At 39.2% G+C, this 24,703-nt stretch overlaps 1 protein-coding gene across 5 annotated transcripts; it reads left to right on the forward strand.

Moving 5' to 3' along the window:
- Positions 1–9,227: 9,227 nt before the first annotated feature.
- mcm8 (minichromosome maintenance 8 homologous recombination repair factor) lies at positions 9,228–24,638 on the forward strand. 5 transcript variants are annotated; one of them, XR_005232669.1, is made up of 22 exons: positions 9,228–9,482; positions 10,199–10,378; positions 11,086–11,151; positions 11,240–11,322; positions 11,465–11,614; positions 12,860–12,957; positions 13,038–13,236; positions 13,763–13,848; positions 14,412–14,557; positions 15,428–15,502; positions 15,582–15,720; positions 16,271–16,301; positions 18,829–18,966; positions 19,037–19,097; positions 19,434–19,514; positions 19,811–20,006; positions 20,095–20,308; positions 21,242–21,451; positions 22,690–22,766; positions 23,013–23,454; positions 23,868–23,950; positions 24,052–24,638. XR_005232669.1 is itself a non-coding variant. In XM_017439320.3 (22 exons), exons 2-21 carry the CDS (start codon positions 10,201–10,203, stop codon positions 23,437–23,439), a joined length of 2,511 nt encoding a protein of 836 aa, XP_017294809.1. In that variant the 5' UTR covers positions 9,238–9,482; positions 10,199–10,200; the 3' UTR covers positions 23,440–23,454; positions 23,868–24,638. The 5 variants fall into 5 exon arrangements, 4 of the variants coding, with proteins under 4 accessions (XP_017294810.1, XP_037829591.1, XP_017294809.1 ...); XM_017439320.3 differs by having other exon boundaries at positions 9,238–9,482; positions 23,013–23,202; positions 23,347–23,454; positions 23,868–24,638; XM_037973663.1 differs by having other exon boundaries at positions 9,229–9,482; positions 23,868–24,638.
- Positions 24,639–24,703: the final 65 nt, after the last annotated feature.

Here is a 24,703-nt window from a genome sequence, read left to right on the forward strand (position 1 = left end):
CCTTGTTCCTCTGCTCCAACACACCTGATCTGAATCAATGGGTGATTAACAGGCTTCTGCAGAACATGAAGAGGTGATTTAACCTCTGAATCAGGTGTGTTGGAGCAGAGAAACAGGTAAAACATGCAGGATGGTAGCCCTCAGGGACAAGGATTGCCCACCCCTTGTCTAGAAACTGAGGAGAGCAGCTGCTGAAGGTGTTGGAGGGAATGTTGTCCCATTCTTGTCTGATGGAGGATTCTAGCTGTAAACAGTTCTGGGTCTTCTTTGCTGAATTTATTTTGTTTGTTTCATGATGCATCAAATGTTTTCACTTGGTGTGAAGTCTAGACTGCAGGCAGGCCAGTTCAACACCCAGACTTTTCTACTTGGTGCTGAGCTGGCCTGCCTATCTACAGGCTCTTGTAATGGATACAGTATGCTGTTTGGTATTGTCTTGCTGAAATATGCAAGGGTGTGTTGTCTAGATGGGACCACATCTTGTTCTAAAACCTGTATATATTTTTCTGCATTGATGGTGTACCCCCATACCATCAGAGAGGCAGACTTTTAAACTGTGGGCTGATAACAAACTGTATAGCCTCTCTCCTCTTTAGTACAGAGGATGTTTTGTCTAGTTTTCAAAAATAATGAAACATTTAATTAATCTGAAACCATAAATCAGTTTTCCACTTTGCTTCAGTCCATTATAAATGAGCTTTGGTCCAGAGAAGATGACTGTTTCTGGATGGTGTTCACATTTGCCTTCTTCTTTGCATGATAGAGCTTTAAGCAGCATATGTACAAGTGTTCCTGAGTTCATGAAGTGATGTCAAGAACAAAATAGACCTGTTTTCAATTCAGTGGCCCCAAAGGGACAAAGATCATCAAATATTAACTTTTCTCCATGTTCTTTAAGCTCAGACATTTTGACAGATTCTTATTTTTTTGACTTTATGAATTGTAGATGATGGAACATTAAGTTTTCCCAATTTTCTGTTCAGGGAACATATTCTGAAGTTTATACCCAGTCCTCTTACTGAGCTGTTGTCAGTTAACCTAATTAGTTGCAAAATGCCCCTCCAGCTGTTTCTCATTTGTACCACATGCTTTTCTAGCCTTTTGTTGTCCCAAATGTTGAGTTTTGTTGCTGTCATAAAATTTAGCATTAGTTTTCTATTTAAAGATACATTTTCTATTTTAAACATTTGATATGTTTACTATGTTCCACTGTTAATAAAACATGGCGATATGAGATTTGCAAACCCTTCCATTCTGTTTTTATTTACCTTTCTCAGAAGGGGAGTTGTATCTTGTTTATAAGAATCACATTTCCCTGGAGAGATTTAGAAATAACAGTTTGTTTTATCAAACTGTGAAGAGACTAGCTTAACACAACACAACACGAGAAGGTTAAAGATTATTTTTACCTCACTCTTTTTCAATGCTGTTTTTACTTACACAATTAGTTTTTAATTGTATTTGTTGAACAATTCTAAACTCCTTAATGAAAAATGCAAATAACATGTTTAGATTTCTCCCCAAAAAATCTATAGAAACTAATGCTGACTGAACACTTAATTTCAGTTTTGCAGTTCTAATCAGGGTCTTTAAAAGAAAGGGACACTTTGTTGTGAAGCTAATTACTGAGTTAATGGGACTCGATTTAAACTATTCCACCCTAACTGCTTTTAAAGTGATGACTTGAAAGAAACTCTTTTGCTAAGTTGGCACATGCAAACACATAATATCCAAACCGCCCACACGCAGAGCACATAAACACGCATCTTGTCTGTTTCATAACCATTCATTTGTGGGCACTAAAACTGTAAATTAGTTGGAGTGAAGAAACGGACTCGCTGGACCTCAGAGGTAATAAGCACACTGACACACACTAACAGTGAGTTTAAGTGAAATATTACAGAATTTTTGGTACGTTGAACATGCAGTATTTCTTCTAAATTATTGCCTTAAACTGTTGTGTTTTTTACTTGAAGTGTGTGAAGGAAGCCATGGCACTGAACCAGTGTCGGCAGCCTCAGCGTGGGAAGCAGTCTTTGCCGACGCTGTAGACAGCAGGGAGTGAATCCTGCTGACCTCAGTTTGAGGATTGAGTCAAGTCCTGGAGAAAGTACTTCTTCACTGATTCGCCTCCTGTAATGGAAGCAGGAGTGGAGGAATTAAAGTGGAGTTTTACCTGAGGTTGGAGTCAATACCTTGAAATTGGTGGACCCTGTTTTATTATTTCCCGTCTCAAAAGGCAAAAAACGATAATGTTTTTTTCCATGTCTGTGTGTGTGTACATATGTGCAAGTATTCATGTGTGTGCTTGTGTATAGAAAAACTAAAGCACTAAACAAATTGTCATCCATCCATTCATCCATTTACTTTCCCCTTTTCTCCTTTCTGGGTCACGGGGAGCTGCTGCCTTTCACCACAAATTGTCATGAAATTGTCAAAAAGTAATCATTACATACACTTCAGGGTGGCTGTGGTTTAGTGGTTAGAACAGTCAGTTTCCAGTGAGAGAGTTGGAGTTTTGATTCCTTGCAGCAGTCACAGGTCGAAGTGCCCCTGGGCAGGACACTGAACCCCTCACTGCCTCTGATGTGTCCCATCTGTCTGAATGTGATCTAAGGCACTGATTAGTCTCTATAAAATGATTTATTCAACTTAGCTTTGCAGAGATGCAGCAGAGTGCTGGATGAATGTGTGTGGTTGGGTAAGTGAGGGCGAAGATTGTGTTTGTAAAGTGCTTTGATTGGCAAGAAAGGCACTATATAAGTACGATCATCTACAACTGATTACCTTTTAGAGTCAACCCAGTTCAAGATGGGGGCCACAGCCAACTGACCATGAAAACATTAAAAGTCCTGTAATTCGGTCAGTTTGACAGGTTCTGTGATGGGCTAACATTTAGTGTGGTTGGAGGTGGAAGGAGTGCTAAAATAATGGTACTTAGGTAAAAGTACAGTTACCTAGTTGAAATTCTAATCAGCTACAAGAAAAGTCACTTGTGTAAAAATCTTCTCAAGTAAACACACACACACACACACACACACACACACACACACACATAAAAAACAAGAATTGGATTAAAAGAACAAGAATTACAACAGAGCTGAAGGGGACTGATGTCTCATCTTTGACACGGCTGCTCGAACAGTCCAGGAATAAACCTTTCTTGCTGTCCACTGCTCTGATTTGAATATTGTTTAAATGGGATCTAATTCACTTGAAGTAAAACAAACATGAGTGTGCATGTTCTCTCAAAGAGCCTTTCTGCAGACAATAGGCCATGATGGTTTGACAGTTCAGTTTGTGGCAGCTAGCCCCCTCCCCTCATCGGGCCGCGCTGCTCTCCTGGAGCTGCAGACGATTCCTGGGATGATGCAGGGTTTTTGTTTTCTTCTGTTTTCTAAAACCTTTTGACACCTTTACTTGGGCTTTTATTAAAATGTTTTAGTTAGCCTTCTGCTACCATTGGTTTATTTTAGTTTAGTATATCCTGGCTTTTATCATTTCTGATCTGTTCAGCTGAGGTTTTTAAATCCTAGTTTAGTTTATATTAGCTTATTATCAGTTTATTATATCTTTGTATTTCAGTATCCATCTTACATCTTCCTTAGTTTACCTTTAGTGTGACTTAGTATGACTTGTTTTAGATAAGTTTAGTTCAGCTTTTTACATGCTAGTTTCCTAGCTTCGTTTTTCATCTGTTTATATTACTTTTAATCATTTTTTAATTTAGATTATCTTAGCTCATGTTTTAGATAAGTTTAGTTTAGCTTTTTATATTACTGAGTTTGTTTTCATGTTGTAAATCACTGAACCGCCTTGTTGCTGAAAAGTGCTATATTAATACATTTGACTTGATTTGTAGCAGAAGTTCAGACTTCAGTGGAATTTTTAGTTTTATATCATTTGACAATCTTTTTAAAATCTTACAGCAACAGGTATAACTACACCGACATGTAAATGTTGTGCCAGTCTGATTTTTCTGTTTAAGATCTCATAAAGAAAAGAATCAGTGTACAGTCAAAGCTATTTACTGACAGATACAGCTAAAACTGAACTCATCACCTGTTCTGGAGCAGCAGGTGATGGGATCAGTCTCTGTTACCATGGTGATCTAACCAGCCTTATAGAAATCCTCCTCTTTCAGCTCAGCTGTTAACCTCCCTTCATAGTCCAGCCCTCTGGAAATCCACTGACCAGCATCAGAACCTCACGACACCAGGAATTTGTTTAATAGTAGGACATATATTCACAACTTCCAATGTTGTAAAGTTATGTTTATGATGTCTCTGCGAGCAAGAACTGTCTGACTGTAGCCACAAGAAGTGCAATCAAACTCCAGATCAGGGCAGGTCATTGAAGAGTTTTTCTACCAGCTGCTTTCTGGTTCATCATGTTTTCTTATTGAACAAGTTGAGCACCGTGGGATGGTCCGAACTGGAATGATCATTTATTCTTTCTGAGTGTTTTTGATATAATGTGTAGACATGTTTTATTACATGATAAGGCTTTTTATTTAATTTAAGAGATTGTTAGGGAAATAAATTTTCTCTTGTTCTTTGTTCACCACAGGAAAGATTCCCTCCTGATGGAAGATAACTGAGTAACTTCAACTCAAAGTAAATTCTGATGACTTACTTTTTACTTTTACTTGAGCAGATTTTCATACAATTAACTGCAGTTCTTGAGTAAAATTTCAACAGAGTAACTGTACTTTTACTTGAGTATGTTACTTGAATACTCTTTCCATCGTCTTCCCTCTGTAGCACGCTCATAAATCATGAAGTCTTTCCCTTCTGACACCCAGACTCTTTTAAAACATATTAATCCTTCTGTCATGTCAGCAGCAGAGACACACCTGCTGAACCATCATGCCCTGGAGTCTGGCTGCAGAACAAACAGCTGAAAAATCAAATCCTCCTGTTTGCTAAACTGCCCTGGTTTCACATTGATCTGCTGTTGATTGATCATGTAAAAGTTAAACGTCTGGCCGAGTGGCGCGGCTCTTCATCGTCACTACATCCATCTTTTCATGGTGATTGTTCGCCCTTCATCTCCTGCCAAGATTCTCAGCTTCTACGTTTTTCTCCTGAAAACACCGACTGTCATTAAGGAGACGAATGGAAAAGACACACTTTCATTTATCAGTGTTGTTCAGATAAGACTACAGGAGAATTAGGAGACATGTCCCACACAAAGTTTTATTTTTTTGCCTGTTTTCCTCACAGAAGTTGTCTCTGACCTTAAGAACAACCTGCAGCATTTCCCCATCTCTCTTTTTTCCCTGTGTGTGTGTGTGTGTGTGTGTGTGTGTGTGTGCCCTGTGTTATTACCTCTAACTACTCCAGGCCACAGTAGTTCAGGTATTGATTTTTGTCTGTGTTCATGGTGTCTCTCGATCCCATCAAACCCACTTACTTTAGATAGTGTGAGAGTACCCTGAAGTTTTCTTTTACTTTGTGTGGACAGGTTTCAGTTTAGGAATGTGTTTATGTTCTGCTGACACGCCAAGCTATTTTTTATGGAGCCTAATCTGAGGACTGACACTCGTTATCAGTGTCAAGTTTAATCATATAGCACATTTAAAACTGCTTCACAGTCAAACCAGATAACAATACAACAAAATATAAAATCAGATAAAAACAAAAATGAAAACCCAGTACAACATGCATACTAAAGACCTAGCATTTCTTGTAGGAATGCATATCACTCGTCACCTTTTAGTCCAGAGTATTAAACTCATCTTATGATGAGAAGGGACACAGTTACAGGCATTTAGGTCAACCCTTGTGATCTCATGGTGATCTCATGAGATATTGTGACATCTTGTGAGTTCTGTTAGTGCTCAGGGTCGATGTTTGTATCGGCTCTTAGCTGCAACCAGACCAAGGTTTTGTAACATTTTGTGGTCTTTGTTAGGGTTTGATTAGCTTTTCTTGGTTTGAGTTTTCTGTAGATCCCTGTTTTTCAGTGGATATTTGTTTCTGTTCCCAGTTTAGTCAGGCAGATAGGTTTTTGTATTATTTTGTTCTCAATCATTGTTACTTAGTTTCCCCTGTATACTCTGCCACTCAACACCTGTTGTTCATCTGCTTGTTAACACACCTGCTCTCACTCATCAATCATCTATCCCAGTGTTTATACTCCACAACTTTGACAAAAGGCCACTCAGCTTGGGAGTTTGATGACCTGCTAGATATCTTGAATCAACTGAGAGGAGCTATAATTGGGTCATCTGGTGTCAAACGTAGACTGTTTGCCTTCACCTTGATGGAAAGAGCAACAGTGGCTCAACCACAAGCACTAACCTCACTCTACATGAAGAACACCCTGGTCTACATTCAGGACATCATGCACAAGGAGTCACAAGGAGACACAGCTCTAGCCTCAGCCCCCACCACACCCACCACCATCTCTGCCCAGGTCTCCTCCGCTGCCACCCACCTTGCCCCGTGTTGCCCCCAATTCAGATCCTGTTCCAGAGTCTGAGGAAGATCCTGGAATACACTTCTCCAACATCTGTCCGATCCTGTTCCCAAGGTCTGCCAGACTGCCAGGGTAGGTCCCAGTTACCCACCTAAGCCTCCTCCTCCTCCTCCTTCTTCACTCGTTTGGATGCTTTAACTTACTCAAAATCTTAAGTTAAACACATCATTTTTAGAACAACAGCGCCACCTAGTTTGGCAGCTCTACAAGCTACTTTGACATAGAGGGGTGAAATTTGGTTCACATGAAGGACTTGAAAAAGGCTCACAAAAATGTCTCTTAGAGATATGGCTCATAGACGTGTATTACATTACTGGACTCCATACAACTGAAGTGTCCAATCTTGGTTCTGGAGGGCCACTATCCTGCATGTCTTAGTTGTAAACTCAACAAGAAGTTGGACATTTTGGGGCTGTATTTGAACAAATTCTTCCTGTAGTTTTTGAAACTTGGTCAGTTTAAGACTTAGGGAATAAAAGTTAGCTAAAGTTTGAGTTTTCTCTTTAGGGCGTGAGTGTGGCTAGATCTCAGACTTTTACTTCTTGTCATAAAACTGTTATAATAGATACATAAACAACTGATCTTCACAAATGCATGTTTAATCACAGTTCAGTCCTCCTTTCCTTCCACAGATAGAAACTCTTCTCATTTCCTGCCACTATCAAAATTTTGTATTCTTTCCAGCTCATTCACAGAACCCTGTTGAAAAAGTATTAATGGATGGGATCTCCAGTTTTGACTTCAACAAAAGCTCATTTGGTCAGTCAAGTATTCCATTCCTGAGACATGTCATCTCTGCGCCCTCGTCCAGATCACCTGACCGCCAATGATGAAATGCCTACACCAAAAGATATGGCAGCTCTTCATTTATTTATTAACTTCCTGGTTGTGCAAATTTCTACCAAGCTACACAACAGTGGACTAAAATGAACTGATGCAGCAAATAAAAGTTTTAATGTTCTTAAAGCAACACTCCTGAAAAGTCCAGCACTGCCATCTACAACCCTGAACTGCCAACGTTTATCACAACAGATGCCTCAGACTATGGGTTGAGAGCTGTTCTGACACAGACAATGTGGAACTCATTGCTGCTTTTGCGTCCAGCTGCCTTCTCCAGCTGAGAGGAAGTCCTCCACTGTAGAAACGATTCTTGCTTGTGTATGGCCAGTTGAAGCATGGAGGACATACTGTATGTCTGGGGACATGGATGCATGCTCAGAAATGATCATCAAACCCTCACCACTCTCTTCAGCACTGAAGGCATGAGAATTGCATGCTAGTCAGCTAAACTGATGTGTTTCCTGTAGACATGCAGTACCAGCCAGGAAGTCTAAACATCATGGCGTACTGCCCCTCATGTGTTCCCCTGAACACCACAAATACAGTCACAGATTCTGAACAGGACTTGATCACAGAGATAGCTGATATCTCTCCTCTCCTGACTGCACTCTCATTAGCTTATTTTAAAGCTGAAGGTGAACTCTGAGCTGAACTTACAAAGCTGCAACAAATCATCTGCTCAGGATGACCTAAAGTGAAGAAACCCTTTCCAGAGAAAGTCCAACCTTACTTCCTTGTGTGTCGTGAATTAGCTACAGAGTCACCACTGTTATTTAGAGGAGAACTTCTCAGTATACATACATAGTCCTGTCATTATCTGTGAGGCATGTGACAGAACTGCTAGTGTTTCACCTGCTCCATTACAACCTGAGTTTGTCTAAATTGTTTAGAGACTCTAGTTGAGATTTAGTATGACCTTTCTTCAACAGTGGAAAGAAGGGAGTGGAATTTTTGTTCAAGATGTTCAATACAATTCTAAAGAGTGAGAGGATGTCTGATGAGTGGAGAAAGAGTGTACTGGTATCCATTTCAGCAGCAAGAATAATATACAGAGCTGCAGCAACTACAGAGGTAATAATAATAATGTTTTTGCCTATGTCTGTGTACATAAATATGTTCATTTTGTCTGTATGGTTATTAAATTATCTTATGAACCAGCAGTTTGTAGTGAAACCTGCAGAAAGTAATCATTAAATGTCTAAAACTGATTAATGTTTGGAGTTAAGGCATTCAAGATGGCCATCACAGCCACGTTAATAGGTATTGAGTTAAAACTGCATGTGACATCTCCAACACATATTCAGGGCACTACACATTGGGGAATATTTCTGCTTGACACTTTGTTATTAACAGCTGGTGTACAACTTGTTTGGATGTTAGCAAAAAATCTCACTGCATGGATTTTAATGAAACTCTAATCTAACTCTAATCATCTACAATTATGGCGCTGCCCCAATTCACCACAGCTAATTGGTATTAGCCAACACAAAACAGCTATAACTAAGTCAATTTTACAGATATTGAGCTTAAATTTGGTGTAGTGATAGCCGAGGGGGATTTTTTAACACATACTTAGAGTGCTACACATTTTACTACATGAGATTGTCATTTACAAGGTTTGACTGAAATACTTATCTTTATCCCTTTTCATCACAAGATGATGTTGGTCTGAAACTCTAGCATGAAATACAGCAACAATATTCATTCTTTCAAGCGATGCTAGGCCTTTAATTACTTTAAAATTAAACAAAAGACTCAAAGACTGGTAGCTGGAAAATTTTATTTTATTTTATTTATTTTTTTTACATCTGAATACTATATCTTTGCTCCCACTAATTCGCATTTTGATTTAAATTATTTTAGTTAAAAACCTTGAATGATAACTGATAAGGTCGATAATCCATTGCATCAACTCGAAAGCTGAACTGTGTTTTTATCTGTAATAGTCTTGGTGTCCTGTAGGGGGCAGTAAGAGACAGAAGGTGCTGATCTGTCGGACCGGAAGTAAAGAAGAAGAAGTTTGTCACGAGCGGAGGGAACTTTGACTGCTAACTGAATGCTAACAGTCATGTTCGTAACGTTTCGATGAACATAAGGATGTTTAAACTTTGGTCAGAAGTCAGGTAGTTTTAATTAATTTACTCGACATAAAACAAAAGGTTTGTATCTTATTGTCAGTTACACGAGATTTTTCTGTAACATTTAAAAATTAAGGCACTAAACTTCAGCGTAACCGAGATAAATGCTTATTTTATTGCAGCGTATTTTAAACATTTTACATGTTCTTGTTTTAGTTGCGTTTTATCTTGTGTTTAGAATCATAATATAAATGTAAGCAAGCTTTCTAAACGAGCCAGGCACTTAGAAGCATGTTTATTGATTGTTTTATTTTTAAAAATAAAAAGGCACTATTGGATTGGCATGCCCGTCTGCTGAAAACAAAGTTCAAAATCATGCCTCTCAAAGACGTAACTAAATTATAAATTGATTTCTGGGTGCTTTTCCTATTCATGATGAATGCAGAGTCCCGTTGTTCTAACCCACCAGCGAGGCAAAAAATAAAAAATTACTTTTTAGGGGAAAAAATCACGATTTCAGTGTATGGTACCAAGTTGCAGCTGAGACAGCACTGATTTTAATATACCTATTTAAAGTATTTTAAAACAAACAAAGTAATATAAGCCATGGTGATGGTAAGATGTTGGCATATTTTATAAACATTTTATTATACAAAGTGTAAATTACCTGATCTTTGCTAGTTTCATTTCCTGTATATGGAGATGCACGACTGAGCTGGAGTTGTGCACAGTTTTTAGCTACTGTCAAAAAGTTCACGAATAACAAAATGTTCCACGGTTTGTTCTTTATTTTAAAGGGATGAGTTCACAGGAGTCCAGGAGAGGAGGTGGGGGAGGGTGGAGAGGAGGTGGATGGGGAGGACGAGGAGGATGGAGGAGCAGACCGTGGAGAGGAGGATCAGCAGCACCAAGACGAGGAGGAGGCTTTAGAGGTGGTGGAGGAGGAACAGAAAGTCCAACCTTTACCTCTCAGAGAAGTGAGTTCTTTATTTTTACACCTTTAATCATAAATCTTTAGAAATAAGTTGTTTAAATTTCTCCCAGGATCATAATTTAAATGACATTAAATACTCAAATTCCTTGAAGGAATGCATATCACCCGCTGCCTTTCTTGCCAGAGTTTCAGACTGAGATCATGTAATAAAGAATTTAAACTGTTTTGGTCAAACCTTAAAATAATGTTATTCACAATCTCATGCAGTATTGGAAGATGTCCCGCTCCACAGTATGTGTTGGGGATCTGTCTCAGCTACTAACACATACAATATTAGCTCAGGTTGTGCAAAACTGACTGACTTATAGACATGTTTGTGTTTGCAAAGATTGTACTCCTGTGGCAGACATTTTGAATCGGACTGACTCCGAAGTGAATCTTTAAATGCACATCTAAAGATTACTTTTGACAATTTTATTAAAATCCTTCTAGTGCTTCATGAGATATTTTACTAACAGACAGATGTTCGACTCCAGCAGTTAATGTCAAAGTCTAAAGCAAAGATCTGGTGCAATGAGTGGCATTTGGAGTACATGTCAGTTATCTATGGCAGCCATCTTGACACATGGATACAAGCACAGATGTATGCAACACATTTATAGAGTGATAAATTATAATTAATGTTCTTCCAGCCTCTAATAATTATTGAACTCGTGTAGTAAAGTAACCAGTGCAACAACGTCCCCACAGCCCCCCGTCAGACGACTCTTGATGCACTGTGTCCGTACAAAGGATGGGCTCTCTACTTCGCAGAAGGTTTGTGTGTGTAAACATTTATATAAGCTACTTACATGTAGTCATTAGTGACAAGTGTCTGTTTTTAGTAATTCTTATTTTTGTCCAGGCTTCATAGAGAGCTCACCCAGTGTGGAGAAGATCAAAGTATTTGAGAAATATTTCACTTCAAAGATTCACCTTTATGACAAGGTCAGTCATGTGTAGCTTTCTTTTTAATATTGTTTATTTAAAACACCACATATCTCCTATGTGTCTTTCATTTTAGTTAAAGAAAACAGTATTTCAGTAAAGTGTTTTCTTTTCTTGTAAACAGTTTGGTGTCTTTGTGTAGGATGAGATTGAGCGTCAGGGCAGTGTTCTGGTGGATTACACAGATTTAATTGGGGACCACACTGTGTCTAAAGCCCTTCCTGACATCATCACAGACCTGAAGGAGCAGCCAGAGGTGATGATGAGCTGTTTGGGAGTCGCCATTCATCAGGTAAACGCAGAGTTAGTGTGGTTTCTGCACCTTACTGCCAGTACGCTTTAAATGCCTAGAATCAGGCACGAGCCCTTCCTGACATTTAGAGGAAAGAGGAAAAAAATTGGAAAAGTGTCGGAATGATGAGCATTAGCATGAATATTGTGAATTATTTACTTTCTCACCCATTTCTGCTTATTGTCTTTAGAGGTAAAATTGGAAGTAAAGTGACGGGGGAAGCAGCCCAAACCAAATTAAAATGGAAAATTATAGCTTTTGATGTGCCATATTTTCCGTACTATAAGGTGTTAAAAGCCTTCAATTTTCTCATAAAACAAGAGTGCTCCTTATAATCCAGAGCTCCTTATAGATGTAAGAAGTTGTAATGTTTTAGTACAACTTTGGTAAACTACAAAGCTGCACCGCCTGCAGCATTAAGGCTCAGTTATAGTCGTGCTTTGTAGTGAAGTGAAGTGAGATTTATTTATATAGCACTTTTAAGCAACAAGGCGATCCAAAGTGCTTTACAACAGAAACAAAAACAGAATCCGTACATAATGAAATACAATGAAACACAAAAAAAGGACATCAATGAAAAACAAAAAAGAAAAAACACATCAGTCATGTATAATCTAAATGGAATATAGGATAATCTAAATAAAATCATGAAATCATGTAGTGTTGCAGGCTCCGCATGCGGTGGAGGCGTTTATATTTGATGCTTACATCGGTGCAGTATTCTTCTGTGAGTTTTGAATCGTTTGATTATCTTTGTGATCTCTCATAGAGGGATCATAGAAATGCTGATACAGGAGAACCAGCTCCGCTAGAGCACAGAAATCATCCATTCTGAATGGAGCACAGTGCGCGTGAAGTTACAAAAATTGGGAGGTGCACGAGGGTGCGCCTTATATATGACAAAAGTTCAAAAACGGAGCATTCATTGACAGTGTCTTATAATCCAGTGCTCCCTGTAGTGTGGAAAATAGGGTACTTGCTTTAAGGAAAGGACAGCTAACTGTGTTAGCACTCTTTCATTGTTGAAATGAACTCAATGGGGTTTTAGAACGTACACTGTAGCCCACCTGCCAAATATCACCACCAGCTGTCACCGCACGCTGTATAATATAAATTATAATTTCATATACAATGAAAATGAGAAGTTTTATAAACTGGTTTTCTACATCATTCTTATTTGGAGAAATTACTTTTAAAATGCTACATCTTGAAGAGACTGATGTGTGTGTGTGTGTGTGATTTCAGGTGTTGACTGCTGATCTGGAGAAACAAGCTGCTGAGCTCCAAGAGGAGGAGCTTCCTGATGCCACACCAATCATCAATATTCCTCATATCAGTGTGAGGTAATGCAGTAGGTTGTTTAAGGACATCTGAGGAACGGTTAAAGATAAAAGAAGACTTCATTTGTTGAAATCCCTCACAGGCTGTATAACTACGAGCCGATGACTCCTTTGCGGACGTTGCGAGCCAGCGTGTTTGGACATTTGGTTTCTGTGAAGGGAACTGTGGTCAGAGTGAGCAATATCAGACCTCTGTGCACCAGGATGGCCTTCAGGTGCCAAACCTGCACAAACACACTACCTCTGCCGCTGCAGCATGGAAAATACGCCACACCCACCAAAGTACGGGCACAGTATAAACACACAACACCAATAAATGTTTGTAAAATCCTCAAAGTAATCATTAGGTGTACATCTACAACTTATTAACCAAATTCAGCTAACCGACCTTGGCCAGTACAAAAATGGTTATTACAGTTAAATTTACAGATATTGAGCTAAAGTTGGTGTCGTAGCTGAGAGTCATTTCCAACACCTACTTTAAACTTTTCTTTTGTTTTTTCATCATAAAGTGATTTGAATTTAAATTTCTGTCTTGAAAGGTGATATGTGTTCCCTCAGGGTCTGTAATTCTTTTATTGTATGATGACTTTGATAAATGGGGTAACCAACAGCAGTCTGGAAGAATAGCCGTAGAAGTAGCACAGTGGCTACACACAACAATATCTGCATGTTGAAATAACTGTGCTCTTTGTGTAGTTAAAAGGAGTCACATTTAATGAAACTGGATCCGAGTTTTGCATTTTGAGATGGACCTCAGTTCATCTTTTCACATGTATCTGTCATTTGTTTTGTTTTTTTCACCAAGTGTATTCAGCCTGGATGTCGCAGTCGTTCCTTCCTCCCCATCCGCAGTTCTCCCCTCACACAAACTGTGGACTGGCAGATCATCAAGTCAGTGTGCTGAGTTCAAACAGTGTAAAACAACCAGCTAAGTAATGTTTCCTTGCAGCTGTTATTGGTTGAGATTTACTAGGATTGTAACATCTGTGCTCCAGCTCAACAAAAACTGCTCTTAAAGGTACTCAATGCCAACCATGAAGTTAAACATTTCTTGAACTGTATCAAATGATGCTGTATGAAACAGTTTACTTCAGATTCATTGATGTGCAGTTCTACAATGTGGGTCCACTCTCCACGATAAAGAAGCATTCGGTTGAATCTGCCCCCAATAATGTCCAGACTTCTTGATCCCAGAACGGCTCTTTGACTGACGTCACCTTGTTGAGCCTTTTTCAGTTCCTGTACGTAAACAAACACGTGGTAATTGGCAGCCGTTTACAAATTGTTTTATTCAACGACATGTTAACCATTGATAAAAGGAAAAAACTGGAATTTGTTTCTTTCATTTTTAAAATTTGACTGATCTTCATGACGTTGCAGTAAGTACCTCTTTAAAGTGTTACTTCAGTTTATCTGTAAGCTTCATTTGTTGTAAATCTGTTGTCCTGCTTCAGGGTGCAGGAGCTGATGGGCGGAGAGCAGAGAGAGACCGGACGGATCCCTCGCACCGTGGAGTGTCACCTGACCTCTGACCTCTGTGACAGCTGCGTGCCAGGAGACACGGTCACTGTGACAGGGATCGTTAGAGTCATCAACGACGGTACGGAAACGGCACATTCATTCTGATAAACCAGTCAGAGTTGGTCACTGGTCACCGTGGGTCATAAAATACCAAGTTAAAAAGATCTATAGAAGGTGTCTAAGTTCTATAAATGACTGCCAATAGCATGTATCTGTATATATGACAATTGTCAGTCATAAATAATAATACAAAATGACCAGTTTTTATGAGGCTGTTTGTTAAATGGCTTCTGCAATATTTGTACACTTCAACCGTTGGTTCACGAGTCTCTGCAACTTTTATTTTGTGGATCAAAACCACTGCTGTAGAGAACAGTAAAATGGGAAAAAATCTAATCTAAAGTATGTAGAGAATGTGAATCAAAGCATCCGAACCTTTCACAGTGACAGTAGCTGAAGCTTCCACTGACAGCACCGTGTTGGAAAGGTTTGCCTGTGTCGGGTTGCATCAGTAACTAAGTATCTCATGAACTGCTGGACAGATTTTAATGAAACTCACAAAGTAATCACAGGATTAACATCGCCAGCTGATCAACTTTTGGAGTTAACACCATTCAAGATGGCTGCCACAGCTAACTGACTTTATTTTACAGATATTCATCTAACTTTCTTGTGGTAGTAGGGAGTTATACACAACACAGTTCCTAAGCTCAGACAGGTTTTGTGAGATTGTGCGTAACGTAACATTTACAAAGTTTGACCAAAGGTCAAACTATCATTTCTCAACATGAAATGAGTTTACTTTAAAACTCTGGCCTGAAAAGCAGCAGACTTAGTGGACTGAGGTGACTTTGTTGTGACTTTATAAATTAACTAATGGAACCGTAGACTTCCCTCCTGATCTCCCTGCAGCCCAGGTGCACCAAACACACCTGTTTTCTGTTTGCAGGCAGCTCCAGAGGAAACAAAGATCAGTGTATGTTTCTTCTCTACATTGATGCTACATCAGTCAGCAATACTAAAGGTACCATCCTTCTACACTTAGATTTTTGTTAGATTTCTGTTGACAGTTCTGGGAGGGATTATTATCCTTGAACTTTCAGGCCAGTTGTCCAAGTCTGGAGGTGAGGAGTCCAGTGGGTCACCTGAAGACCGCTCAGGAGAGGAGGAGTTCAGTCTGAAGGAGCTTTATGCCGTTCAGGAGATCCAGTCACAGCCGGACTTGTTCAGACTAATTGTAAAGTAGGTTTAGCACCTTCCACATCACAGATAACTCCTGTGACCCTTCAGTAACTTGTTAAAGTTACTGAAGGGTCACCCAGCACCACATGAAAGATGAAAGTATTACAGTGTGTGATACACAGTGTAAAACCAGAGTTTTCAGTTTGTTGTTTAATGTTTGAAGCTTCATCCCACGAGTCCTCTTACTGAAACTGACATCACCAGAAGAGCTTCTTCATTTAAAGGACCAGAACGAAGCAAATCTTCAACTTACAAGTGGTCATTTTATGTTGCTGCACTGACTTATTTATTAATTTATTGTAACTGTCCTGCAATCTAGAATTTTAAATATTTATCTTTTTTGTCAACTTCTTGGATTCCTTCATCTTCTAATCTTAGCCTGATTTAGCTTTAATAGGAGCAGCAGCAGCTTCTGTTGTCTGTAGTAAAAATGAACTCTCAGATCTTTTGATGAAAGCTTTAAAAAGGCCACGTTGTGTTTAATATTATCAGTATTATTCTTGAATGAAGGTGCTAACACACACTAATATTTTACTCGTTCCTCTTTCAGCTCTTTATGTCCTGCAATCTACGGACATCTGGTGAGTCCAAGAACCAGCACCGCTTCACAAACTGGACCTTTCTAAATATGGGATTTGTTGGATGTCAATTGTATCGTGGTTTATTTTTGTTTTGTTTTGTCTTTTGAACATTTATTGCATTATATTCCTTGACATCAGGTCCATTCAGCTTGTCATCAACATCAATACACAAAATACTTAAAGGCTAATTACCATCTACTTAATTCACTTTTTTAAATACGGTGGTACAGAAGTCTATCTTTTGTAATAACTCCATTTGAAATTGCAAACATGCAGTTATAGTTACACTTTTAGTCTTTGAATGCATGTTTCAGGGTTGGTGGGTGAGGCTGCAACTGGTTTTGTGTGATAGTAAGATCATCACTCTGAGTTTATTAGTTTATCTTTCCCAGTTCTTTGAGGGGAAACATTATGTTACATCATCTGTTGGGCTTTAAGGGAACTCTTTAAATTTAAGATTAGTTTTATTTCCTTTTTATTTTCTCCAATGGAGGGTTTCAATGTTGGGCAGATCCAAACAATGTGGGAAGTGTCTCCTGTTGGGTCACATCCTGTCCAGCAGAGGGGGCTAGAGGTCTGTGCTGTTTGAAAGGACCTCATTCTCAGTTTGTAGCCAAAGTTTCTTGATGCTTGGTCACCTAAATCTCCACATCATCAGTTAATTTTAACATCTATTGTGTTATCTGTTATCCCCACCAGGATCTTATTGTGTGAACAACAAGTTTGATTGCGTTTTGCTTTCAATACTCTCGGACTAGAATTGTTCAAACAACTTTAAAAAATACTTAGTGTTTTTCTAATTAATATTGAATCTGAAAGTATCCAAAGATATCAGTGGAAATAATATCATAACAGGCTTGGAGTTGGGAGAATGCCTTGAGGGTTTGTCCCTTAAATAACTGATCTGTTATTAAAAATATTTGTTTCCAACTTAGCTGGCATAAAGTGAAGAATAGAATCAATTTATGAATGTATTTTGAGATAATTTAATTGTTTCCAAAACCTTAAAATATGTATGATCCACTCATTCTGTATATTAACCCTTTTCCAAGCCTTAACCTCAAGACAAGGAAGCCCAGAGGATGGTATGTTCTGTACCGAGCCTTGTTCAGTGTGTTCCCATCTAGTGTCCATGGATCCAGTGCTCGGAGTCGGGCAGCCCAGTAATAACTTTAATAAAGATTCAGAAAAGGTTAAAAAACAAAAACAGCTGGACTTCTATTCTGTAGTTGAAGACGTTTCTTCAACTACAGAATAAAAGTCCAGTTGTTTTTGTTTTTTAACCTTTTTTGAATCTTTACCATGGCCTGGATGACTGAGAATCTACACCAGCAACGTTAATAAAGGCCCAGCAGTCCTTGGCTGAATGCATGTCACCCGTACCAAGTTTGACTTTCAGACCATCTGTTCCTGAAAAGGGACAGGGTAATGGTTGTTTTGCTCAAACCTTGAAAATAAGATTATGCTCAGTCTCATGCACTTGGAGTATGTGTTGTGAATCACCATCACTAAGAGTTGTAAAATATAAGCCATTTTGAGTGTCAGTTGCCTGTGTCTGAGTTTGGAAGTCAAGTAGCTGTAGATGTCAACCCAATTAATAATTTAATCATTTCTGAAGATGTGTGATGCTTTTAAACTACGGGTGCTGACTCACCGGTACGAAGACAATTATTGTTATGAATGGGAATGATTACCATTACCAATGTTTACTCTTGTTTGGTTTCCTTCTCTCCCAAAGTGTTTCTTTGTTTTCAACCAGTTCAAACGGTGCCGTTCTTTTTCTGCCCCTGGTAGTTGTTCTTCAAGTTAAAGAAGAATCAGGCTGCTGCTGCATCTCCTCAGTACAGCAGTACTCTGCAGTAGAACCTGCTGTAAACACAGTTTGGGCACATTGAGAGTGCATGGAGACGGGTGGAGGGTGGAGGGGGGGGTGCATGGAGACAGATGGGTTGTGTCCATTCAGTCATAAATTCCAGCACAAAACAAGGTATTGAATGACACTTAGTCAACTGTGTCTTTTTGGTCACTCTGATTTATTGATACTCTTCAAGCTTTGTGGACACAGATAAGGTTCAGGATAAAAAGTGTATTTAGGATAGATTTTATATGCAGCTTCAGTGTCAAAGTTTTAAACTAAGATCTTGTGCAGTTTGGGCTCAGAGTATAAGTTGGGGGTCCGTTTCAGCTTCTAACATGCTAATTTTTGCTCAGTGGCTGTAAAACGTTCTGAGTTGTGGCCATTTTTGTGTTTGCTAAGACTGCTTTGCTGTGGTGGCCATCTTGAATTAGATTGATTCCAAAAGTTGTGAATTTAATGATGACTTTCCTAAAGTTCAGTGAATTATGAGATATTTTGGAACGGTGCAAATGAGTGAACACAGACCTATCCTTTCAGTGACAGGTGATAAAAATGACGTAATGTTAGGCCTCCTTTTCTTTTTCCAACAAATACTTGTTTTCCATGGACTGCTAAAGTTCTGTGTTGTGTCAGTTTATTTCAGCTGGTTCTGTTCTTGTGTATCTGCAGTTGGTGAAGGCTGCTCTTGCTTTGGCGTTGTTTGGAGGCAGACAGAAACACACAGGCAAGAACAGCGTCCCAGTGAGGGGCGATCCTCACATCCTGATAGTGGGGGACCCCGGACTGGGGAAGAGCCAGATGTTACAGGTAGGACAGGACAGAAAACAAAGTGTTGGCTGAGACTGCTTCATCATCTGCTTTGTGTTTCTGTTTGTAGGCAGTATGCCATGTGGCCCCCAGGGGAATCTATGTGTGTGGAAACAGTACCAGCACCACAGGTTTTTATCCTCTTAAATTACAAGTGTGCTGACATAAAAATGAACTATGATTACATCTACGGTTTATATAGTGATTAAACTCCAAAATAATATTCATATAAGTGGGATCTTACTGAAAGAATAGAAATGAATGAATAAATAATTGAGGGGAAAGCCTTTACCATCATAGTTTCTGCTATGGTAAGGGCAACACTGCAAAGTAAGCTTCCAGACAAAAAGGTAAAAAACAAATATATATATATCACTGAAAGAACCTGAACCAGTCTGGAGGACAGAATGTGAAAATGAAAGCTGTAAGAGCTGTGGAGGAGTACCATGATGTGTTTGTTTGTGCAGGACTGACGGTGAGTTTGTCTCGAGACTCGGGGACAGGAGATTACGCTCTGGAGGCAGGAGCCTTGGTGTTGGCTGATCAAGGTGCAAAACTTAAAATCTTTGATTAGAAGTCAGTTTGCAGCTTTGATGTGTTTATATGCTTTACTTTTCATCCTGTATTACGTTTAGATTTGGAGCTATAGAACCTCTGATTCACCCAGTTACGGGTAGTCAGATTGTTAAAGAAGCCAAAGCTGCAGTTTCTCAGCTCACAGAGGAATTTAAAACAAAACCAACTTGGAAATAAAACCTTAGAAGTCATCTGAATTGGAGTCTTTGTGAGTCGATCCTCTTCACATTCATGGATTTCCTGGATGTTTGTATTGTTCCTGTTTCAGGACTGTGCTGCATTGATGAGTTTGATAAGTTGGGTAACCAGCAGCAGGCTCTGTTAGAAGCTATGGAGCAGCAGTCTGTGAGTCTGGCTAAAGCTGGTATCGTCTCCTCTCTGCCTGCCAGGACATCTGTTGTTGCTGCAGCTAACCCCATCGGGGGACACTACAACAGAGGCAAGACTGTCTCAGAAAATCTGAAGTGAGTTTGATCATTGGCAACAGGAAAGTCCAATATTCTTTGCATCTTCTGCTGAAGGATGTGATATTATTACTGGTTTTGTCTGTAGGATGAGTTCGGCTCTGCTCTCTCGGTTTGATGTTGTATTCCTCCTCCTGGACATCCCAGACGAGTCACACGATCGTCGGCTGTCAGAGCACGTCATGGCAAACAGGGCAGGAAAAGGCCGAACCAGCAGCGCCACGGTCACCAGGACCAGCGCCGAGTTAGAGCCCTCCATCCTGCTGCAACACTCAGCCATGCCTCTGTCTGACCGTTTGCAGGTACAGAACATTAAAAACCCACAGATGATTCAGAATGCTTTTAACATGAAGCTGGAAAATAACATGTTGTGAAAACATTAAGGAATAATGCTCGATATATTACTTTTTATGAAGGCAACATTAAAATGAAAGATTACATTTCCTTCTAAAACGCAGAGGGATAAATGACTGCTGACATGTGCTGAACATGAAGAAACTGAGTCGTTAAAGTAAAAAACAAAAAGAAACAAATGAGCAGAAGACCAGCTAAATATGATACATTACAAGGAAAAACAGCAAGAATTGTAGCTAAAAGCAGCAAAACTAGCTAAAATGCCAAAAGGAACAAAGAGCTAAAAGTAGCTGAAGAAGACAAAAATAGATTAGTTTTTGGGGAACGATGTTTTTGAATAAGTTCTACAGATCCCAGTGTATTTCTATGGGGAATTTTATTTTAAATAAAATGATATAAAAGTATAAAAATTACAACACTCAAAAGTCACAGCACACTATTTCAGAACAAGCTGAACATTTTGATATATAAATTGTTAAAATGGCAAACTGTGGAAGTTTAAACCTGTACAAAAGAAAGTTTAAACAGGAAAATAGTCTGAATGCTGACTCAGCATTTTATTAGCAGGTATTCCTATGAGAACAATATTTGTAAATTAAGTTAAATCAAATGAAAAGTATAAAAGTTACAAAAACCAAAAGTCATAGCAGCTGAACAATTTAAATATGGATGACTAAACGAGCACAAAGTGTGCAGAAGTAGTTGGAGGACAATCAGTCCTTCCAGCAACAAAACACAGGAAAACAATAATATGAATGCTGAATCACAATTAGTGAGAAAGGCTGGATGAATCTGCAAAAGAAAAAAGCCAGGACCTCAGACACCTGACAGCTCATTATTTGAAACATTTGTGTTTATGTCCGATGTGTGTTTGTTTGGAGATTCCTGCAGGTGAATCTGTGGACCTGCTTCCTGCGTGCTTGTTGAGGAAGTACATCAGCTACGCTCGGCAGTACGTCCGTCCCTCCCTCTCTCCTGAAGCAGCACAAACCCTGCAGGACTTCTATCTGTCCCTGAGAGCTCAGGCTCATTCTGCTGATGCCACGCCCATCACCACACGGCAGCTGGAGTCTTTGATCCGACTCACCGAGGCAGGTCGCTCACCAAACACACAAGATAAAGCTCTTTAGATGAATCAGTCCCACCGCCAGAGGTGAAGGGGATGGTTTTACAACTTTAATGAAACCTGCAGATGGGAATCCTTACAGGTACATCTACAACACATAACATTTGGAGGTAACACAATTCAAGATGGCTGCCATAGACAACTAATATTACAAATCACAAAAATGCCTAAACCCAGTCAGTTTTAGAGAATTTGGTGTGGTGGCAGCACTAACTGATCACACAAGATCTGTGTTTAAAACTTTCCCAATAACCACTGCAATCAGTGCTGTTAGGTAGGTACATTTATTTATATAGCACTTTTCAGCACGAGGCGACTCAAAGTGCTTTACAACACAAGAACAAAATTACAGACAGAGTTACAGAAAACAAAATTACAGACAGGTACAAGATACAATGATAACTAATTGTCTAAATAAGCTAAGCTAAACTAAACAGATCTAAATATGACTAAATGTACAGAACTAAACTAAGTGTAGGAAGATAAAGCTAAACTAAACAGTACCGAATTTCTAAATGGTACCAGTGGGCCACTAAAACAGCCGATGTAGTAATTACTAAGATAGAGAAGGAGGGAGGGGGGGTGAGAGATGCGACAGCAGAGTATGAGAATGTGTGTGTTTGTTTCCAGACGGTAGGAGGCGGTGTGATGCATTTGTGTGTGTGTGTGTGTGTGTGTTTGCAGAAAAGTCCATGAATCACGTTCACAGATGTTCACAGGCAAGAGGGCAACAAGCTTCTGTTGACATAAATTCCAGAGAGAATTGATAAGACTTTGGCCTTCAAGGCCACATCGGGAAGCCAAATGTAGATAATACATAATTAACTACATAATATTGTAGTTAGCAAAATATCTCATGAGCCACTGGGTGGATTTTAATCACTGATTGTACATGTTCAAGTGATTCACTTTTGGAGTCAATTCAAGATGTCTGCCACAGCCAGTCAACATTAGCCAACACAAAAATGACTGTAACTGGGTCAATTACAGTCTGAGATCAAATTTGATAAGTTTGTAGTTCAGACTTATTGACAAGACCAACATCTCCCGATATAACAAATAACATGATATTCAGGATTTGACCAAAACGGCTGCAACATGTTTTTAATCTGAAACTCCAGCATGAAAGGTGGAGGGCGATATGTAGGATCGCTAGGCCTTTATTGTTATAATGTGCCTAAATGATGCAACCTGTGTTTGTAGGCAAGAGCCAAGTTGGAGCTTAGAGAAACGGCTACAAAGAGTGATGCTGAGGATGTGGTGGAAATCATGAAGCACAGGTAACTGCAGCAGCAAATGAGCGTTTAGATCAAGAAATGTTGAAAGGAGTTCATATAAATCTTCTTAATGGTGCATTTGGATATGTTTCTGTTGTACTCTGTCTTCTATCCTTTTGCCATCTAAACAAAATGTTACAGTTTTGACATTTTATTCAACTTTAGGGTAAAAGCAAGCATGTGTTCCAGTGCAGAAGCAGGTCATTGTGTCTCGTAGTGAGAGGCAAACGTCTCTGTTTTATGTTGAAGTCTGGCTGACACATACTCCGATGGCCTGGGAAATCTGGACTTTGAACGCTCTCAGCTTGGCTCTGGCATGAGTCAGCGCAGCGCTGCGAAGCGACTGGTCAGCGCGTTGCACTCGCATGCTCAGAGGACCAATCAGAGGCAGTTTGATCTGCAGACGCTTCGATCCATAGCTGACAAAGTGAACATAAAGGTGCTGTGTGTACCCAAACTGTTATTTTCTGAAATCTTAGCTGTGAGTAAAGGACACAAAGTCAAACTAAGGCTAGTGTACACTGAAACATATTGCTTCTTTATCCTGGGAAAACATGTTCATTTAGCTCTTTATCCCTTCCAGGTGGTGGATTTTCAGGGTCTCTTGAGTTCCCTGAACGAGCAGGGTTTCCTGCTGAAGAAAGGGCCCAAGATGTACCAGCTGCAGACCATCTAACGCTGCAATCTCATAGTAAGACTGTTGGACACTCAAAACTTCAAGAACAGTGTCTAATTTTCTGTTGTCTGAGTGTTTGTGGCCAAGTGATGAACGAGTCATGTAGCCTCGTTACACAGGTAGTAAAACTGTTCTTGGCCATTCACATCATTTCATGGCCCCCCTCAGCCCACATCAGTGGACACCCCTACCTTTACGATGATCTACTTCAAAATACTTTAGAAATGAAAAAGGGTAGATTTGTTTTTAAATAATTGCCTTTTATTATCACGGTGGTTTTAGACATGGATGTTTTCCATCAAAGAGCAGCTTTTGCGCAGGTGTCAAAGGGGATGGGTTGGAGATGCCTGTTACGACTCTGTTTAAAGACAACATTTGTCACACAAATGTTTTAAACACATTAAAAATTGAATGCTGTTTGCCAACAGGTCTCCAACACACAACCCAGTGAGGCGCTACCGTAAAGCACATCCACGATATGCAGAGGCTTTGCTGCAAGGTCACGGTTTGGGTAATTATTTGTAAAAATAAACAACAAACAAATAGAAAGAAATCTACTTCATATGGATGTTATGAGCAGACCATCTCATGACCCTCTGACGACACTAACAGTTACACCGCACAAAAATGAGGAAGGAAAAAACATCTGCAAGTCGAACACGGCTTTCTGAAGGAGGACAAATCTCATCCAGAGGAGGAGGAACCACTATTAATATGGAGATTCACTGATGGTAGTGACATTACTTTAACATCTAAACAAGTTAAACATAACTTTGAGACGCACTGTATTTTATTTCATAGAAAAACAGTCGAACAATGAGAAAATACATCTCACTTTTTGTTGTAACAGATTTATTAGAAATGCTATGTACATAAATAAATATGCAAAAATATATAAATAGTATATTAGAGACAGACTCTAGTAATATATATGTACATATTGTAGTTTTGATCTATTTCATTGAAACAGTTGTTTCCAAAAATGCCCTTTGTTTTTAGTTTAAAAAGTTACCATTTTAAAAAGACATCAACAGGATAAATGTTTGTTACATCATTGGTGTTTAAAAACCACAACCCTGTTATTTTGTGCTGGAAAGCTGACAGTTGTTGATTTGAGCTGGGGTTTTTTTATATCTGTTATCTGTTAGTGCTCTTATTCATTAACAAAGTTAATAATAAAGCTTGACCTTTCTCCTAAACTTTTATTTTGAAAAGCATTTTTCCAGTACATTAAACGTAATTTGTATCGCATATAGCTTTAAAC

The sequence above is a fragment of the Kryptolebias marmoratus genome, linkage group LG22 (assembly GCF_001649575.2).
Source record: "Kryptolebias marmoratus isolate JLee-2015 linkage group LG22, ASM164957v2, whole genome shotgun sequence".
Classification (NCBI taxonomy): domain Eukaryota; kingdom Metazoa; phylum Chordata; class Actinopteri; order Cyprinodontiformes; family Rivulidae; genus Kryptolebias; species Kryptolebias marmoratus.